Genomic DNA, 16,519 nt, shown 5'->3' with positions numbered 1-16,519 from the left:
ACGTGTACGGGTCCACATCGTCGCACAGTTCCACTTTTTCTTGATATCGTGCACGTGCCGAACCGACCAGTCCTGCGTAAAATGCCTCGTTAAACACAGGCCTACTGTAAACGGGTGGCATTTCTCGCGAGGAGCGGTGAAATCCACTTAGAAAACACAGTGAGACCGCATAAGCGCACGCGATCAGATGCGAAGGCGCCGCCACGCGGTGCTCCGGCATGGCGCGGACGCAGCGGCGCGGGCGGACGTGACGTCACGTGCAAGCCATGTATCGCCGGTCCTCTTCGATGTTACGGAAATTGTATACTGACAAAGAGCCGCCGCATTCTTTTTATGTAGTGTCCATTAGTTATTACCGATTTGCAGGGCAAAGAACCGGTGCTGAAGCACAAATCTTATGTAACGTGTCTGTTAGCAGCCGAGACATCGGCCTCGTACAGGAAGTCCAGCGTAGACCGAGCACCGTAGATATGAAAAAAAGGCGACAACAATATCGGTGGTTAACGCAAGCATGTCAAAAGTGGCGCTTAGATGTTTCACAGTTTCCCAGCTTCCTTCAGACTGTATTGAGTTGGCCGTACGCGAGCACTGTTGTATTTCACCAATCTATTCGGTTGCCCCTTTGACCGATGAGTGTGCTAGTTATTCTGAAAGTTTTGCGGGACTTACAGATTTGTAACGTGAAACGTGTGACAACACAAACGGCAACCTGCTGAGTGCATTAAGCTACGATTCATTGACCGCTGTCTCTGCAGGCTGTCAACTCTCACTGCCATATGGTTGCCCCGCCCCCTTTTTCTGTTTGGTGGACACATACTTCAGCAGTAACCGTAGCACTTTGTATTGATAATTTGTGCTTCTGTCACAGCCAGATAACAGTGGTTATGGCAATTGAAATCCCAAAATTTCATTTTATTAGTAGCTAGATAGCAATGTCGGTGCAACTGCCATTGCTAAAGCTGCAAAACTAGTCTACACAAAACAAAAGCATTTTATAAACGCACACTAACAGAAAGGTTGACTAAATCCTTCCCGACCTAGCAATGTATGCCATGATCACCTAAAAAGTGTTAGTTCTTGAAGAGTTAAACTTATGTCCGGTTACTAGCGTGTTAAGCCAGCAGCTTCTAAAATGTGTGTGACAGTGCGCTGTTTTTTGCATAAAAGTGTGCACTGGGATAATGTATTTTAACATATCTGAGGTTAAATACAAATCAGCTGTTATTAATTATTTCAAGATATTCGTACTGGAATACTAAAAATAGTTGTTTCTGGCTTTTCTTTCACAGATGACAAGTGTTACCAGCACCCAAGTGTGATTGTCAGCTGGTGTGATGATTTGAAGAAGTGGCCGCAGGTACAAATGCCACACATAATTCACTACCTGCTCACAAACAAGGCATGTGACTTGCGAGAAGTCAATTCGTTCAGGAGTATGAAGTCTTACACTTATCTACAAAGTGGATGGGTAGGGAGAGTGCTCCTGCATGAGATTGATGACACGGTTGTGCTCCTGAAGTGTCAAGTGCAGGCGTCACAATCAATTAAAACGCACCACGATGCATGGGTGTGCTGCCAGCGTAGTGGAGAAGTCAAGAACAGTGGATGTACGTGCATGGCTGGGAGAGGAAAAGTGTGCAGTCATATCGGTGCACTTCTTTGGAAATTGGACTTGGCGATGTCACAAAGCATCACAGGAGAAGGTTGCACTGACAAATCAGCAACCTGGAACAGTGGAACAAAGAGGAACCTTGAACCAGCCGCTCTGACAGACATAAACTTCAAGGTACAGATGAGAACCATTCATAATGACACCTGAAAAAAAAAAAAAGATTCCATCTTTGCCACAACTCCTCGGCAATGATACTGACATCCAGGAGTTCTACAGAAACTGTCCATTCCAAGAAATTGTCAATGTTACTGGTGAGAAATATGTTTGGCATTTGCATGTATTGGAAAGTTCTGTGAGAAAAAGCAAACAAGTTTGCTTGTAATGTCATTAGTAAAACTTAAGAATAACATGACTGTATGCATTCAAGGTGTTTTGCATATTTTCTAGTGTTTAGAGCAAAATAGTTTAGGCAGAAAGAGAAGGAAGGGAAGAGGCACACAAATGCTTACTTTCAATAATGGTTTATTGGAAGCCGGATCACTGGATTCAGGTACCAAAAACCATCCTACAAGGCATGCGCAAACTAAGACGTAGGTAGCAACAAATGACAGCAGTTCTTTCCTTGATAAAGATAGCGAAGGAGCCCTTACACATTCTGGGCTAAGCTTATCGATGTGTACAGCTTCAGCTATTATTCCGTCATTTCATCTTTATGCCTGTGCGCAGCAAAACAATTATAGAAGTGAGGCATGCAACCACACCTGCTGCATGACTAGCCAGTCACTGTGCCCTATTTAATGTTGTTGGAGTGCTCCCTAAGCCCATCAATCAGTCAATGCCCTGTTTGTACAATTTTATACCATAAGATTTATGGCCACTTAGTTCAAAATGGAAATAGAAGGGGGAGGGAACAAGGTCTCGTCCCACTTTCTATTTCCATTTTTGTGTTGCACTGAAATTGTTCAGTATGAACCGACTAGCCTAATAACATGCACTACTGAACGCCATGTTTGCTTTGTGTACTGTTTGCCACACGAAAGTGGCATCTGGTAAACAACATGCTTGTTGCAAGCCTCAAAGCACATGCTATGTTTTTAGTTGCAGCCTTGCCTTCTATCAGCTACTAGGTTGCTACTTTGCATAGTTTTCCAAAGTAGTTAGGGGCCCAACAAAACAACCTTAACATTTGCGTGTCCTGTTGGTGGAAATCTTGTGCAGATAAGGTATAGCGGCATGTTAACAAAATCCATGTGGTTGAAATAATCAGCTGTCACCAATGGGCACCTCATAGCCTGCATGTTGCTTTGGGATGGTACACTGCATAATTAACTTGATTTTTTATAGCATTGTGTGAATCTGTAACCACCTTGGAAATTGTATAAACCATTGTTTTAAAGAGCATCACAGCAACATAGAAAACATTGTAAATTTGCTGATTTACATTAAAAGCATCTGCTTAGTTCTGATAAGTCTGTCATGGTAGAGAAATGGTTAAACAAATTCTTAAAGGCAAAATGACACTTGGTGCATGTCTGCAAAATGCTGTCTTGAAGGCGCGATGAGAATAGGTATGCTTTACAGTGCTTGCGCAGTAGGCTTGGCTATCCTCATTCAAGTACCGTATTTGCATGTAAATAATGCAACCACAAATATAACTTGAAGGGGAGAATCTTGGTCTCACAAGAAAAGAAAAAAATATATATATATGTATTACAATTATAATGCAAAGTAATGCCGCAAAAAAAAAGGAAACAGTGCATAAAAGCATGGGGGCTCTGTGGGGGCTCTATTTATCGTTAGTGCAAACTTCCATCGCAAAATAAATTCAAAGCACGAGTGCACACTTCTTTATCACTATGAGGCCACACAATTCTGATACCAGAAATCTAGGAAAAGAGCTCGTTATATTCTTGGTAATGCAGTATATGCATGAATGAGTACATGCAATGATAAACGAAGGTAGTACATTGTGCATGGCCGTTTATTCTATCGTCCATCTTGTACCACATTTTTCTAGAACATATGGGCAGTCTTGAACCAGCTTAGTCTAAATAAACACACCAGTGGTTGCCAACTGAACACTTTACGCAAGGGCTCCACCACCAATACAGTTCCCCTGGTAGCATCTTTTCATCCTGCATTGGCAGTATCTTGTGCAAAAACTTGTGCAGCATCTTGCACAGCACCTGTGCGAAAACTAATGAATGCATGCGGAATTTGCAGTAATATGTCCATTGTGTCACTCAAATTTTCTATGGACTTCTACTCTAGGTACCCTGCTTCATGCGACTGTGACAGCTCCATTTCGACGACTTCAGCCACAGCAAACCACGCCTGACATCCAGCACAGCCCTCACGACAGTGTTGATACCTTGCCACAAGGGTGCATGCTGTGCAACAACTTCTATGTAAAGTACATAGTACTGTCAGGTGCTAGTATGGCTGCATTAGAGGCATCAACAAGAAGTCAGGCGAATTATTTGTGGCACGTCTCGAGGCGGCTACGAATAATGGCCTCGAACATTCGGAGGATTCCAAAGCGGGTAACAACTCCAGCTGAAAAAGCTTTCCAAAGTATCACAAGCCCAAACTTCTATGGTAACGCAGCCACACAGCATGGAATAAACCATGAAGTAGTAGCACGACTACAGTTTCAGAAGGATTTTGGACTTGATGCTGTTCAGCGTGGAATATACGTGTGCAAGGATAAACCATGGCTGTCCGCAACACCTGACGGAATTATAGAATCTCACTGCGCTATTCTAGAAATCAAGTGCCCATTTACACAGGACAGCAAAGTCATACGGAGTGGGAAGTATGATGTGGTAGAGAAGGGAGGGGTCCATATCTTAAATAAGAATGGCCCTAGTGGATATTATTCCCAAGTACAGTTCACTATGTTGTGCACTGAGAAGCAGCTCTGTTTTTTGTACGTATGGTCACCAAAGTCAGCAGTTCTCATAGAGGTACCAATTGACCCATGTTATGTCACACATGAAATGCCACGGCTTCAGAGGTTTTATTTCTGTAAAATGCTTCCATGTTTACAAGGAATGAAAAGCGAAGGTAAACTTGACCTGTCAGAATATGAAAAAATAGAGATGTAATAACAGCTCATCTTTCAGATATAGCTGCACTGCTGATGATGATGATGTATGGTGTTTAATGGCGCAAGGGCCAGGTATGGCCAAAGAGCGCCAGGCCAGTGTGTTCATGAGTTGACAATGGAGCAATGAATTGCGAAAGGTAGATGTGTCGTGGCTGTAAAAGGGCCTAAAAAACAATCGCTGTAAAATGCGTAAAATATATATGTAATAAAATTATGGCAATGGCTAATGAGGTGCACTATGAACACGAAAGAACAAATTGCAAGATGATGAAGATAAACGAAAAATTTATCACTGATAAACTTTTCAAACAGCACTACTGCCTTGACAGACCCTTCGAAACGCAAGGGCCTGGAGGCGCGTGCTATGCAAAATTACTATCGCGGCGACATCCTCTGGAGAGAGGATGCGCTACGAAACTATTGGGCAAATAACATGCAATACTACATCACTCAGAAAATCCAGGACAGCTTTAGTGCTAAAGAGAGGTTTGTCGCCCAGAAACATAGCGGGATGGAGTGGAAGACAGTACCGGTACGCTAGGGGAAAGTGCCTTTTTCTCTCTGTTTCAGGCTTCCATGCACTCCACGAGGACGTGGAGCACGGTAAGCCTCTCTCCACATCTACCACAGGTTGGCGGGTCATTTCCAGTTAGGAGGAAATTGTGGGTGCCGTATGTATGTCCTATTCTCAGACGAGAGAATAGGACATTTGTTCTTCGTATTTTCGTAACGGGATGCCAGGGACCTATTTGTGGTTTAACTAAGTGGAGCTTATTGTTCGTTTCGGCATCCCACAAGCGCTGCCAGTGGCTTCGAAGTTTCTTTCTCAAGTAGGGCTTGAGATCGCTGGCAGGGATAGAAGCGGTAGGGTTAAGGGCTCGCGATGTAGTTGATGTAGCCATTTGATCAGCCAGAACATTCCCCTCGATGCCTCTATGGCCAGGCACCCAGCATATAATAATATGCTGGTTAGACACGTATGCCTTGCACAGAGCAGAATACAGTTCAATAAGTACAGGGTTTGTGTGTCTATGTAGAGTCATGATGGCTTTTACGACGCTTAGGGAGTCTGTAAATATTATTGATCTTTTGAGTTTCGATTTGCCTATACTCTTCACAGCCGATAAAAGTGCATAGGCCTCAGCCGTAAAAATGCTTGTTTCCGGCTGCAGTACATCGGACTCGGAGAACGATGGGCCGACTACTGCATAAGATACCCCTGCATGTGACTTGGAAGCGTCGGTGTAAAACTGAGTGCAGGATGAGTACTTGAACTGGATTTCTAGAAAATGCATCCGTATATGTGCCTCTGGAGCATCTTTTGTGATCTCTACAAATGAAGTATCACACTCTATGAGTTGCCAATGCCACGGTGGCACTGGCTTTGCTGGGGCCATCAGAGTATTTTCAAGTAGTGGGATGTTCATTTCTTCACTAATTTTTCTTACACGTAGTGAAAAGGGTTCTCTTGCTGTCGGCCGGTTATTAAAGAGTGTGGAACTGGTCATATCATTTACGGTTGAGAAGGACGGGTGTTCCGAGTTAGAATTTACTTTCAGGAAATAGGCGAGGCTTAAGGATGAACGTTGCATATCAAGCGACCACATGTCCGCCTCTACATACAGGCTTGCCACAGGACTTGTCCTGAAGGCACCAGTGGCTAGGCGGATGCCTAGATGGTGTACAGGATCCAGCATCCTCAGGGTGCTTGGCGTAGCGGAATGGTACACTATGGCGCCGTAATCTAATCTTGTGAGTATGAGGCTCTTATGCAAATTCAAAAGACACTTTGTGTCACTACCCCAAGCAGTGCGTGACAACACTTTTAGAATATTCATTGTTTTCATGCACTTGTTTCTTACATACCGTATATGTGCCATAAATGTAAGCTTTGTATCTAGAATCACACCTAAAAATTTATGTTCTGTTTTTACGGGCACCCGTTCTCCCTGCAACTCAATGTCAGGATCGGGGTGCAGACCCCTCTTTCTGGAGAACAGTACGCAGGTGGTCTTTTGTGGGTTAAGGCTAAACCCATTCTCGTCTGCCCACTTCGACACCTTGTTCAGACCAAGTTGAATCTGCCGCTCACAGACTGCAAGATTGCAGGAGGTGAAACCTATCTGTACATCATCGACGTATGTACAATAAAACATGTTTCTTGGGATATACAGACGCAAAGAACTCATTTTTATGATAAAGAGAGTGCAACTGAGCACCCCGCCCTGTGGCACTCCAGTTTCCTGCACAAATGGTCTTGATAAAGCATTTCCCACACGAACACGGAAAGTGCGATTAGATAAATAACTTTCGACGACATTTAACATGCAACCACGTATACCAAAGTGTGAGAGGTCTCTAAGTATTCCAAAACGCCACGTGGTATCGTAGGCTTTGTCTATATCAAGGAATACAGACAGAAAGAACTGTTTACGGACGAAAGCTTCACGAATTTGCGTCTCAATACGTATCAAATGGTCGACGGTGGATCGACCTTCTCGAAACCCGCATTGGTACGCGTCAAGCAGTTTGTTTGATTCGAGGAAATGGATTAGTCGGCGGTTTATCATTTTTTCGAACAGTTTGCAGAGGCAGCTTGTTAGTGCTATAGGGCGGTAACTCGAAGCAGACGATGGGTCCTTGCCCTGTTTCAGTATAGGAACTACAATGGCCTCTTTCCAGGCAGAGGGGATCTCGCCGGAGGTCCATATAGCATTGTATAGGGAGAGGAGAGTTTTCTTTGTTTCATGGGGAAGGTGTTTCAGCATTTGATAAGCTATGCGGTCAGAGCCTGGGGCAGACTTATTGCAACAACTAAGTGACGCATACAGCTCAGCAATGCAGAAAGGCTGGTTGTATGCCTCGTCTCCGGTACATTTCTTTCTAGTTTCTGTTTTTCTATTGCAGCCTTGTGCCTTTTAAATGTTTGGGAATAATGAGATGAGCTGGACACACTTTCAAAATGTGCTCCCAGGCAGTTAGCTTGGTCTTCCAGACTGTCGCCTTGTTTGTTTACCAACGGGAGTGAATAAGTTTGTAGCCCTTTTATCTTATTTACTTTCTTCCAGACTCTGCCCTCGTCTGTATATGAGTTGATGCCTGATAAAAACTTCTCCCAACTCTCTCTCCTGGCTTGTCGCCGCGTTCTTCTGCCCTCCGATTTTATTTTCTTAAAATTAACGAGATTCTCCGCAGTTGGGGAGTCGCGTAGCAACCCCCACGCTTTATTCTGTTTTCTACGAGCTTTCCGACATTCGTCGTTCCACCATGGGACACGGCGTTTGCAGGTCGCACCACTCATTTCTGGTATACATTCAGAAGCGGCACCGATTATGAAGGATGTAAGATACTCGACAGCAGCATCAATTCCCATCGAAGATAAGTCAGACCACGAGATACCACTTGTAAGAGTTTGGAATTTCTCCCAATCTGCCATATCAAACTTCCATCGGGGAGCCTGTGGTGAAGGTTCGTTTTGTAGTGGTGATCTCAGCAGTATGGGGAAGTGGTCACTCCCGTAAGGATTTTTTATAACTTCCCATTTAAGTTCTGGAAATATAGACGGGGAAGCTACACTGAGATCAATGGAAGAAAATGTTTTGTTTGCGAGATTGTAGTAGGTGGGTTCCTTCTTATTCAGGAGACACGCACCAGAGGAGAAAAGAAATTGTTCGATTAGGCGTCCTCGCGCATCCAAACGCGTGTCGCCCCATAAGCTGCTGTGTGCATTGAAATCGCCAAGAACCAGGTAAGGTTCTGGTAATTCATCTATAAATGACTGAAATTCATGCTTGTGTAAATGATAATGTGGGGGTATGTAGAGCGAGCAAATGGTTACGAGTTTACCAAGAAGTACAGCACGAACGGCTACTGCCTCAAGTGCTGTATTCAGTGGAAGTTGCTGACAGGCTACACTTCTGTCGAGTATGATGGCCACACCACCAGATGATGCGGCAGAATCCTCGCGATCTTTTCGGAAAACAATATTCTGACGTAGGAAGTTGGTGTTCCTGGAGTTTAGGTGTGTTTCTTGAACACACAGCACCTTTGGATTAAATTTATTGATAAGTTCTTGGATGTCGTCTAGGTTGTGGATTAGTCCCCTAACATTCCACTGCATTATTGTGTTCATGTTGGAGGAAAATAAAAGGTGCTGTGTGTCTCAAGGAAGTGTACAGCCTATTTTACAGAGCCTTTTCCAGGCGCTGTAACTGGTGTCTTGTCTTTTTTGGAGCGTTCTTGGGAGAGTCGTCTCTCCCTAGGCACTCCGTGTGCCGTCTGAGAAGGAGTTGTATCCATTGCCTCTTGCGAGGCGTTGGACACTCGCTCTAACGAGCGATGTGTACGTCGGTTTGGCTTCGCCTCGGAAGACGAAGCCTTTGTCCCCACCAGTGCGGAGGTTGACGGTACCTCCTTAGCCTCCGTGCTATCCTGGCTGCTGCCAGAGCTAGCAGGGGCCACTGGTGTGGCCAAGTTCGGTGATGGCAAGGCAGCCTTGGCTGCTCCCACCATAGGGGCGGCTGCCACAGCCGGCGGCTCGCTGCGCGCGGGCTGGGCAGGTGGCGGAAGCCGGTGCGACGTTGCCCCCTGACGCGTCGCCTCGGCATATGTTGTGCTGTGGAATGGCAAGCACCTTTTACGTGCTTCCTTGAAGGAGATGTTCTCACGAACTTTGAGAGTGATAATTTCTTTTTCTTTTTTCCAATTCGGACAAGACCGGGAGTAAGCTGGATGCTCACCATCACAGTTTACACAGTGAGGTGCCGCTTCACAGTTGTCTGAGGAAGGACCTTGCGTTCCACATTTCGCACATGTTATTCTACCACGGCAGCTCTGCGAGCCGTGGCCAAATCTTTGACATTGGAAGCATCTTCTGGGATTGGGGATGTATGGCCTGACAGCTAACTTTGTGTATCCGGTTTCTATGGTTTCTGGCAGATCGCAAGTGGCAAAAGTCAGGATCAGGTGTTTAGTGGGAATTTCCTTATTTTCTCTTTTGATAATGATGCGCTGTACGTTTGTTACGTTTTGTTCTTTCCAGCCTTCCAATAGTTCGGTTTCGGACAAGTCGATTAGATCTGCATCAGACACTACTCCACGTGCTGTGTTCATAGACCGATGAGGTGAGACGGTAACAGGTATGTCTCCAAATGCCACAAGGTTGTTCAATTTATTGTGCTGCGCTTTGTCACGGATCTCAAGCAGGAGGTCCCCGCTCGCCATTTTGGTGACCTTGTAACCTGGGCCAAGGGCGTCAGTCAAGCCTTTCGCAACAAGAAAAGGGGATACGGTTCGAGCTGGTTTTTCAGTTTTCTCACTGTGCACAACTTGGTAGCGGGGAAAAATTTCTTTCGGTCTGAAGAGGTTTAATATTTCATCGGTGCGCCCCCTCTTGTGAGGGTGACGATCAAGTAGACGGGGAAATGCAGGTGTTCCCATATTAATTCGGTTTATTTCGGCGGCAATGGCGGCCACCCACCACGGAGCCCAACTAGGGACGCTGCAGCACTTAAGGTGTAAGGCTGCAGACGCCAGCCGTGCATTGCTGCTATAACCCAATATAAGATACCCAAGAGAGGGCACATACACAAGGTTAACCCGAGCCGCCTATGAAAACGTGGAAGTAACAGAAGAGAATAGGAGACAGGACAGTAAAGAAAGGAGATAGGAAAGAAAAAGGGCAGAGAGGGGGATAGGAAAAGGCGACCACCGATTTCCCCCGGGTGGGTCAGTCCGGGGGTGCCGTCTACGTGAAGCCGAGGCCAAAGAGGTGTGTTGCCTCCGCCAGGGGGCCATAAAGGTCCAAACTCCCGGCTTCGGCTCAACCTCCAGGATCCCCTTTTCCCCGGACACGGCTAAGCCGCGCACGGCTACACGCGGGAGGGTCCAACCCTCGTGTGCTCGGGTACGTGGTGTCGCAACACACCAAACGCCTGCTGACGCAGACGCCCCTGCGGGGATAGCTGCACTGCTAGACGTTCTTGAATGTAGCAAATATTTTCCTGATTGCTATGCAACATCATCATATTATGCATGAGTAACATTTTGTTGAGTGCTAAAATTATGGGGTTTTACATGCCAAAACCACGATCTGATCATGAGGCACGCCGTAGTGGGGGACTCCGGAAATTTGGACCACCTGGGGTTCTTTAACGTGCACCTAAATGTAAGTACACGGGTGTTTTCGCATTTCGCCCCCTTCGAAATGCGGCCGCCGTGGCCGGGATCCGATCCCGTGACCTTGCGCTCAGCAGCCCAACACCATAGCCACTGAGCAACCACGGCGGGTTTGTTGAGTTGTATGTTGCTTATGGCAGTGCTCTCGTGCCTTGTTTATTAATCTGTTTGTTTTGCCATACCTTTTTTGTGAATCACACGCTTGTGAGCCGGACACACTAAACTGTCACTTGAAGGGATATTTAAGAGGAATATTAAATTAAATGGTATGAATAAATTACATTTCTACAATGACTCGTAAAACAAGCAGATATCAATAAAAGAAAAATGGAAGACACATGAGAATTTCCCTTTCAAGTTCCCGCATCCACTTTTCACTACGCCATGAATTTTTAATGTTTTCTTCTATTGAGTTTTTCATTGATAAAGTGTGACGTTGCATTCTAAACAGACTGAATAATGAATGGCAAGTGTGGCATTGCCAAAATTATGAAAAGAATATGAGAAAACGGTATGAAATGTGCGACACGGCATTGTTGCATCAGTGCTAAGGTGTGGGTATAAAATTAAAGAAACAGAAGTTCGGCTTTAACTTTCCTTGCTTATAATCAACGTTTATTCACCCAAATGAAAATCGTTTTTAAGGACTGCTTACCAGTGTAAACTGATTTAGTGTTTTTCTTTGGTATCCCTTTAACGTCTAGTGCGCTTGTGTGGATTTTTTTTAACCTGCCGTTCCATTGTATTCTAATTCATACCGAAGTAAGCATTTGGGGAGCAAGTTCAGTGTTGGGCTTTCACACTGTATATGTGAAATCTAGTCGTTTTGCAGAAACATTGCACTGCTCATTTTCCTCCATGTCTTTTGTGGGTCTGATGGGACCACTTTGGTGGTGATAGATGCTGTATTTGTATGCTTTGAATACATGGGCGTGTACATATTGCTCTCAAAGCCCTATTATACTAGTCAGTTTTTATTGTGCTTCTCGCTTACATCATGGTTTCCTTGCTGCCTCGAAGAGGCAAATACCCTCATTCTTCTAGTCCGTGACCTGAAGCAGTTGATATATGCACGTACAAGGCAGTTAATATGCTTCACATTCTGCACATTGAATACATTTTGATATTCTGATATCACTCAAGTGCTTGTACCAGTTTTTTATAACATTTTTTGTGTGGGTGTTGCATAAAAGTTGTGTTTATACTGGTACAGGAGAGCCACATATTTAACAGAACCATTAGTGCAGTAGTTTTTTGAATATTTGTTGCTGTTTCGTGTTCTATGTGATACAATATTGTCCATGTTTTTATGCTACACTTTTACATAAAATGACCAATTCACTTATTTGGTCAATGAACGCTCCAAGTTAATAAAGTGTAACATTTTCATTTACACCCTGTTATGAACTTCTCCAATGTGTTTTCACTTCTGCAGTTTGCACACTCAGTAAAAACAACTTTCTGGGTCTGGGTTGCAGTATTTATTCTTACAACTTGTTTGCAAAGATGCCAGCACTGCTTACGTTTCATGGCTACTGCGACCATTGGTCTCTGCAATTAGCGGTGCCTTCAAGTTACAGAGGCCTGCACACACAAAGATTATGCTATCAATTGTGTCTTTGCACTTGATGCTCAGCGCAGACTTAAATATTCTGTACGTCTTGATCCTGTTTATCGCTCACTCCACATGTATTCGTACTGATGCGATGCGCCGAGTTGAGGTGACTTCCTGTTCAGAAAGTTGGCCCTTCCCTGAAATGCATAATTCAGTATACATGTTAGTGTTGTACTAATGCCCTCATTTCTCAACACAATACACAGCTTGAGTTATCACACTGCTGAAATGCTCAACACAGGAAGGAAAATAACATGAATAACTAAATTCAGCACATTAGGGTCCAGACATTCTGGACTCTACATATCTTGAATGGTTCTGTTGCTGCTCAGCATCAGCAGAAACTAAGCTGCACATGGAAACAGCACAAGATCAACTGAGTATTCTCATCTGCCTTGTAAATAGAACAAAATAATTGTGTGCAAGCATGGCCCAAAATGCACAGCATAGGCAGGACAAGCCCTACAAAATAGAGAATATAAGTCGAAAGATAGGTCTGCCACCTGGCTTGGAATAAAAAATGTTGACAAAAAATTACTAAGGAGTACTTCCTGGAAAAAAAAGTCAACCTACATTCTGAATCATCTATTCGATTGGCAAAGCTAGTGTGTAAATAGCCAAGCATGGAGCTGCACCTCAACTCAACTGTAAAGATTTACTGTATATAAGTGGCAGAATGCCCTTAGTTTTTAGTTTCAGGGACGGTATAATAGAGCAATTTATTCCGGCAGATTGTATGTCACTCTTCTTATCAATCATCACCACAAAAGAAGAGTGACAAGAAATGCCATTGGAATAGAATTGCTAATTATCCCCTGACCCAAGTTTCCAATTTTTTCGCTGCAAAATAATCTTGTTTGCATCTGCTGATTGCGCACCCACATTTGATTTTTCCTTCAAAATTTCTATGCTTTTTTTTCTGCTTGGAAAAAATGGAAGCTTGCTTTTAATGATGATGTATGGTGTTTAATGGCGCAAGGGCCAGGTATGGCCAAAGAGCGCCAGGCCTGTGTTAATAAGTTGACAATGGAGCAATGAATTGCGAAAGGTAGATGTGTCGTGGCTGTAAAAGGGCCTAAAAACAATCGCTTGCTTTTACCATTGTTGCATCACTCATGGGCTGTTCAACCTTGTTCACACAATTGTTGATGCATAAATGTTTCCTTTTGCAAATGCATATATCTGAAATTCACACAAGGGAACAATGAAGGCCATTGCATCTAAACAAGCAGTACCTGGCTGTTGCAGGCCTGTACAACCAGAACAAACCAGGATGACTGTGATAGTACATTTAACGCACCAAACCATGCAATACTGACTTAGAATAGTGCGATCCACAAGGGATGAGAAATATGACACGAATGCAGACTAACAACTCGGGTGTATTGTCATAAACACGAATGTTTTTTACACGTGTTTGTGCTATGAAATATACAATAAACACAAGTTGTTAGTCTGAGCTCGTATTATGTTTCTTCCTCCTTCCTTGTTTAACACGCTATTCTACATCAGTACAGAGCAATAGCTTGCCCTGCATTTAGCATCTGTAAGCCATGCAAGCTGGCACTCTAGCACATCCTCCTGAAGCCTAATCTAGATTAGAGCCCCTCATTCCTTGAGCTTCACAATTTTGATTGGTGATATGGAAGGTGGCCCTTTATTTCGTTTAACAGGCCGACAAATAATAACTGTACATTCTCTCCTCATTATTTTTAAACACAGCCCAATGACGCTTATCTGTCGCTGTTTATCGGAATAATCACCGAGTGGTGTCATTGGAATTGTGCAACCACAAGTACAATAGCCAATAGCAAACCATGCATGTTTGATAATCATGCACGCTGTTGCAGAACGACGGCGTGTATTGCCTACTTAGTTCAATGAATGGTGGCAGCTTTTCTCACCTTTGGTGAATGCTGGCATGTTCAGTTTGATTCCCTGGGCTTCCAAGTAGGGGTCCAGAGTGAAGCCCCTGTCAGCCATTATGACAGCCCCAGGAACAAGATATTCCTGCATGCCACTATGCTTGACAATAAATTTGTCCGAAGCACGCCCACCAAATGCACGAGAAATGTACATAATTACGCCATTTGGAGCGATTGCCATGAGAAACTTGACGGTATTGTGGGCTTTGTACGAACTGTAGGTCTGGGCTCTTGGCTTCTGCTTGGTTGGCCTTTCAAGTGCAACTTCAGTGCAATCAAATATGCACGTGGTGTCCTCAAAACCATTTTCAATGAATGAACTAGGCATAGTGCTCTGAATACGAGATCTTCGGAGCCAGATTACTACGTATTTCATTATCTCTTTAAGAGATTTGAGCACATTATTGAATATATTGCACACCGAGGATGGTGCAATACAAAATCTCGACGCTAGGTCCCTGTAAAGAAGGCCAAGCCTCAGGCGCATTAGTGCTAGAAGTAGCTGGTCTGCTATGTGAAGTTGGGAGGGCCGCAAAGGTGTCCTCTGGATGCACAGTCACAGTGTGAGCTTCTTAAATACCTCTGGTGATATCCCCGTGTAGAATTGCAGGTCGGCTGCTGACATTTTTGCCGAAAGTGGTGTTTGGATATTCAACTTCAAAGGTGCAGAATATGTGTGGTGCACAGTTGTCAAATCTTCCCACTGTGTGGCTGCGTCCACTTTACACACCTGGAAATAGTTACAGCTCTGATTAGCACAGAATCCGAAGGCAAGAAAAAATACACAACTATAATAGGAAAGATGAAAGCTTGCTTGATATGATTGCTTGGTATGAAACATCAACTGACTAAGCAAAGATAAAGGATTTGAACTCGCAATGAATAATAGAGGCAAGCAATGAGTGAGAAATGCACTACCCATTTCATTAAATAATGATCACAGTAATTAAAAGGGCCCTTCACCAGGTTTGGGCATTGCAAATTAACAAGTGCATCATCTATATCCTGCGGTGGAAATCATGTCTGCAAAGTATCAATCAGCTACATGACATGAAAACAGGTGAAATTGCAAAGAGAAACTTGCACGCCCTTCTTCTCGAGGTAGCATCTCGTACAGCCAGAAGTCAAGGAGGCACTCGTGCCTCTACGTAAGATGCACTGCCTGCAACATTGCAGATTATGGCATGTGCCTTCAGTAAGTTGTCACTAGAAGTGTGACACGCAGGAGAAAAAAAAAGGGGAAGAGAAAAAGAGAAGGCAGATGTATTTATATAAAGTTAAACCTGTTGCAATGCCTTGGCTCCGGTATCAGAGAAGTACTTGCAGACAATAATCGACGTACAGAAAGAGTCTACATTGGCAGTGAATCTCGCCCCCCCCCCCCCCCATCATGCTAACGTGACATTTCAAGTTCTCGCATCTCCTGCAATAATGAACCTATTGGAAAAATTCTTCCAGCAAGACACTCCCTAGGGAGACAGCATCCTACTGAGTGTATAACGAAAATTTGCAGTGGGGCCTGGGGAGGGGGCCTTTAAAATTTGATGATGATGATTGTTGGAGTTTTTTGGCGCAAGGGCCAGATGTGGCCAAAGAGCGCCAAGGCGATGATAATGACTTGTCAGTGGTACATGAATGGTGAATTAGAAGGTGTGGATAAAACAGATGCGGCATGGCTGTAAAGAGGCCTAAAATAGTCGCTGTAAAATGCGTAAAATCTATAGGTACTAAGAATATGGCAATGACTAATGAAGTGTGCTATGGATACGAGGGATGGATTGTGAAAGATTGATGATATACTAAAATATGTCGGAGGCTAAAAGTTTCAAAAACACTAATGCCTTAACAGAGCCCTTGAGATGTAAGGGCCTGGAGGCATGTGCTATACTGAGCTATTATTACAGTGGCATCCTCTTGAGAGAGGATGCGCTACGTATTTCTTGGGCTGATAACATGCAACACAACATCATTAAAAAAAGCGAGGACTGCTTTGGTAATGAAAAGCGGTTCTTTGCCAAGAAACATAGCAGGATGAAGAGGGATAGAACAGCGGTATGCCAGAGGAAAATGTTTCTTCCTCT

At 44.1% G+C, this 16,519-nt stretch overlaps 1 protein-coding gene and 1 pseudogene across 1 annotated transcript; one reads left to right on the top strand and one right to left on the bottom strand.

The window, feature by feature from the left end:
• The first annotated feature begins 1,223 nt into the window (after window positions 1-1,223).
• On the top strand, window positions 1,224-4,719 carry LOC125944380 (uncharacterized). Its single transcript, XM_049664798.1, has 2 exons — window positions 1,224-1,923; window positions 3,884-4,719. The coding sequence occupies exons 1-2, from the start codon at window positions 1,809-1,811 to the stop codon at window positions 4,717-4,719; spliced, it is 951 nt and encodes a 316-aa protein (XP_049520755.1). The 5' UTR covers window positions 1,224-1,808.
• Window positions 4,720-12,332: 7,613 nt separating this feature from the next.
• On the bottom strand, window positions 12,333-15,759 carry LOC119445945 (uncharacterized; annotated as a pseudogene).
• Between the last annotated feature and the right edge of the window lie 760 nt (window positions 15,760-16,519).

This window comes from Dermacentor silvarum, chromosome 3 (assembly GCF_013339745.2).
Source record: "Dermacentor silvarum isolate Dsil-2018 chromosome 3, BIME_Dsil_1.4, whole genome shotgun sequence".
Taxonomy (NCBI): domain Eukaryota; kingdom Metazoa; phylum Arthropoda; class Arachnida; order Ixodida; family Ixodidae; genus Dermacentor; species Dermacentor silvarum.
Note: the sequence above shows the minus strand (reverse complement) of the source record. Positions and strands in the feature narration are given on the sequence as shown.